At 43.0% G+C, this 4,208-nt stretch overlaps 1 protein-coding gene across 1 annotated transcript in view; it reads right to left on the bottom strand.

The window, feature by feature from the left end:
* Nucleotides 1-2,470, bottom strand: part of LOC134088137 (NACHT, LRR and PYD domains-containing protein 12-like) — a gene marked incomplete at its 3' end in the record, with an annotated part of 11,644 nt that extends 9,174 nt beyond the window's left edge. Inside the window, exons 1-2 of the mRNA XM_062542067.1 lie at nt 2,467-2,470; nt 300-2,094 (exon numbers count right to left, since the gene is read on the bottom strand). Of these exons, the coding sequence (XP_062398051.1) occupies nt 300-2,094; nt 2,467-2,470 (1,799 nt within the window). The remainder of the gene's footprint in view (nt 1-299; nt 2,095-2,466) is intronic.
* Between the last annotated feature and the right edge of the window lie 1,738 nt (nt 2,471-4,208).

Genomic DNA, 4,208 nt, shown 5'->3' with positions numbered 1-4,208 from the left:
TTCGGAATCATTGGAATAGTTATTTCACTTATTTCGGGTTGAATGATGGCTGTCTTACTTTCCTGTAGCGCTTGTGAGTGGAAAAACCACGCTTGCAAGTTTGTGCCACCGGCCTGGTGTGTATTATTCCCCTGAAATGTCTGTATGAGTTGCTGTATTAATAAGAGATCATACTGATGCATGCTGAATCCCCCTATATTACTTACAGTCATAGTAACTGTGACCATGAACTACAAATCCATAACATTATATACCACAATCTCAATTAACGTATTAAGTCATTAGAGTCCAATACTCACTGGACTCTTTTAGATGCTTTGACCACTGGCAGCATCCTCAGCAGACCTGCATCTGATCCGGCAGGTGAACACCATCCCCCATAATCCTGCAGGTTAAACTCCTCCAGTTCCTGGTCTGACATCAGCAGCACAAAAGCCAGAGCTGACAGCTGGGAAAGAGAGAGATTCTCTCTGGGTTTGTTGTCCTTCCTCAAGTAGCCCTTGACCTCCTCCACCAGAGAGTGGTCGTTCAGTTCACTCAGGCAGTGGAACAGGTTGATGCATCTCTCTGGGCTGGTGGTTTCTCTGATCTTCTCCTTGATGTACTTGACTGTTTCCTCTGTGTGTAATGAGCTGCTTCCTGACCTTGGCTGCAGGTCTTGTAAGTGTTTCTGATTGGACTCCAATGAGAGACCCAGAAGAAACCTCAGGAAAAGATCCAGGTGTCCATTCTCACTGTTTAATGTCAGATCCACTGCAGTCTTGTATAGCTCATTGATGTTTTCATTGTTAGTCTTCTGAAATGAAATAACAGCTCTTGGCTGTTGATCCAGTATGTTGATCCCTGTGTTCTGGAATTTGAGGAACACATATAGAGCTGCTAGAAACTCCTGAATGCTCAGATGAACAAAGCAAAACACTTTCCCCTGGTACAGCCCAGCCTCCTCTCTGAAGATCTGAGTGCACACTCCTGAGTACACTGATGCTTGTCTGACATCTATACCACACTCTTTCATGTCCTCATCATAGAAGATCAGATTGCCCTTCTGCAGCTGTTGAAAAGCCAGTTTCCCCAGTGACAGAATGGTCTTCTGGTTCCACATGTTTTCATACTTCTGACTCCTATGTTTGGATTGTATGATCAGGAAGTGTGTGTACATTTGAGTCAAAGAGTTTGGAATCTCTCCACTCTCTGCTTCAGTCATGATGCTCTCCAGAACAATGGCTGCCATCCAACAGAAGACTGGAATGTGGCACATGATGTAGAGGCTCCGGGAGGACTTCAGGTGTGTGATGATTCTGTTTGCCAGCTCCTCTTCTGTGATTTTCTTCCTGAAGTACTGCTCCTTCTGTGGGTCACTGAAACCACGGACTTCTGTTACCTGATTCACACACTCTGGAGGGATTTGATTGGCTGCTGCTGGTCGGGAGGTGATCCAAACAAGAGCAGAGGGAAGCAGATTCCCCTGGATCAGGTTTGTGAGAAGGACATCCACAGAGGCAGATTCTGTTATGCTGTAGATGCATTCATTATGCTGGAAATCCAGAGGAAGTCTGCTTTCATCCAGACCATCAAAGATAAAGGCAATGTTGTATCGGTCCTTGTTGGAGAAGGCAAAGTCTTTTGTTTCAGTGAAGAAATGATGAATGAAGTCCAAAAGGGTGAAGTTTTTGTCTTTCATCAGATTCAACTCCCGAAAAGGAAGAGGAAATATGAAATGGATATTTTGATTTGCTTTGTCTTCAGTCCAGTCCAGAATAAACTTCTGCACAGAGACTGTTTTTCCAATGCCAGCCACTCCCTTTGTAAGCACAGTTCTGATGGGTTTGTCCTGTCCAGGTAAGGGCTTGAAGATGTCCGTATATTTGATTGCTTTTTCCTCCTTTGATACTTGACTCTTGGATACCATCTCAATCTGTCTGACTTCATGTTCAGTATTCACCTCTACACTTTCCCCTTCTGTGATGTAGAGCTCTGTGTAGATCTTCTCCAGAAAAGTAGACTTTCCCTGCTTTGGGATGCCTTCACATACACTCTGACACCTCCTTGCTAGCCTATATTTGAGCTCTTGTTGACATCTAGGGAGCAGTCCATCTGGATATAAAGACACATAATTAAGTCAGATGTATTACAGAAGTGTGTGAAGTGAGCCATTTGCAGTAGCACTTGTAGCCTTTATCAGAACATGTTGTGACAGATTACATCCTTTCAGTAGTCATGGCAGTTTGTGCCTAATGATCATTTGGTAACTTTCATCCAGTGAACTCACATCAGAATCTTATGAATACGTCAGAAATTATGACAGGTGACAATATCTGTTCAATCGCTCAAGGATTCCATTGATGTTTTAATCACTTCACTCAGAATACAAATAAGTAAACCCAGTTATTTCTGGTACTGATTGGATTAGATTTCACTGAAGTAATTAGCTGAACATGACCTCTGACGGATTCTTAAATGTTTTACACATTGTGTAACAAACTAAGCTCAGTAATTAATGAACAAATGACTCACATTTCTCCAGCTGCTGAGCGAGGATCTCCTGACTCATGTTCCTCAGGATGTGCACTGCAATCTTCAGAGCTCCATCTCTGGCATCTCTCTGGTCCTCCTCATCCTCCTCTTCATCACAAGGGGATTCTGGGTAATCATGACTCAGGAGCTTCTTGAGTCTCTTCAGTTCCGTCTTCATGAAGGTCATGACTTTTTCCTCAAGCTTCTGTTTCCCGGAAACAAGTCATTCCATCAGTAATGAAATAAACATGAAGATTTGATCAGCAAATGTTCTCTATTTGCTTGTCCACAAACATTCTCTATTTCTTCAGTGATTTCCAAAATATGAGATTACACCATAACAAGACCAGTGTAAAATAACTGTAGAATAATGTTTTTACATGGTCATGATTATTTCGTTTTTGCCATCTTTGGATGAATATTTAATACACATGCACGCACACACGCATGCAGGCACGCAAGCACACACACACACACACACCTTGAATAATGTAGACAGGTCTTTTTGATAGACTTTACTTTTGAGGGTGGGATGAATTGTTTGTTCTTCCCGTTGGATGCTGAAGGAAATATAAGGACAGCAGATCAGCAGTCAGCAGTGTTTAAGTAAATGTGTGCCACAAATATATGTGCATTAAAAAGGAAATGCACAGTAATGTATGTTATATCCACTAAATAAGGGGCAGCCATGGCCTACTGGTTAGACCAAGACAATCTCCAGATGGAGACCTTTCTTATCTGGCATCGTAATGACTGCCTCCCCCTCTGAAGTTGGGAACATCACCCTTTGACCAATCGCTCTTCATGGACACACAGCTGGGTGCAGGGGAGTGTGTCCTGTCATAAACTGGCCTTCAGCAAAGTAAACACATCATACAGCAGAAACTCATTAACTGCAGGGTTCCAATAGAGTATGTGATGTGATGAACTGAGTCCATCTGATGTGATGATTAGGGGCAGTTATTGAACTCCACAGCGAACCATTTGCTGTTCTGTGACAATAGACCTCTGAAGTTTGCCTACAAATAGGATCCAAATCTGCCATCTTTGCCCATATAAGGAGTTCCGGGTGTTAATTGAAGCTAACTGCCTATGGCAAGTTGCATTGTAAGTTAGCTCTGGGGTAGCAAAGATCAGAGTGTGCCATCTTCACCTACCGAAGATCACAGTATCCACTTGAGGGCAGACGACAAAACTTTGTAGCCCAAAACGTTTGCATTTCCAGGTGCGAAATTTTTAACCCCCATGTTTTTTTTCCCCATAGAAAAAAAATCAAGATACCGGATCTCGTCTCTCTCTCACTCACACACACACACACACACACACACACACACACACACACACACACACACACACACACACACACACACACACACACACACACACACACACACACACACACACACACACACACACACACACACACACACACATTTTCTCACTTGATAACTGTTGAATAAGACAACAAAAAAATAATCTGGTTTTCACCATACTAAACTCAATCTTTTAAGATTGAACATTAGTCTGGCAAGGCTGCGCTTTGTTTCTGCACTTGACGTCGCTTAAGTTTCGTTATATCCACTAAATAAGGGGCAGCCGTGGCCTACTGGTTAGACCAAGACAATCTCCAGTTGGAGACCATTCTTACCTGGCATCGTAATGACTGCCTCCCTCTCTGAAGTTGGGGACCTCAC

This window comes from Sardina pilchardus, chromosome 7 (genome assembly GCF_963854185.1).
Source record: "Sardina pilchardus chromosome 7, fSarPil1.1, whole genome shotgun sequence".
In the NCBI taxonomy this organism is placed as follows: domain Eukaryota; kingdom Metazoa; phylum Chordata; class Actinopteri; order Clupeiformes; family Clupeidae; genus Sardina; species Sardina pilchardus.
Note: the sequence above shows the minus strand (reverse complement) of the source record. Positions and strands in the feature narration are given on the sequence as shown.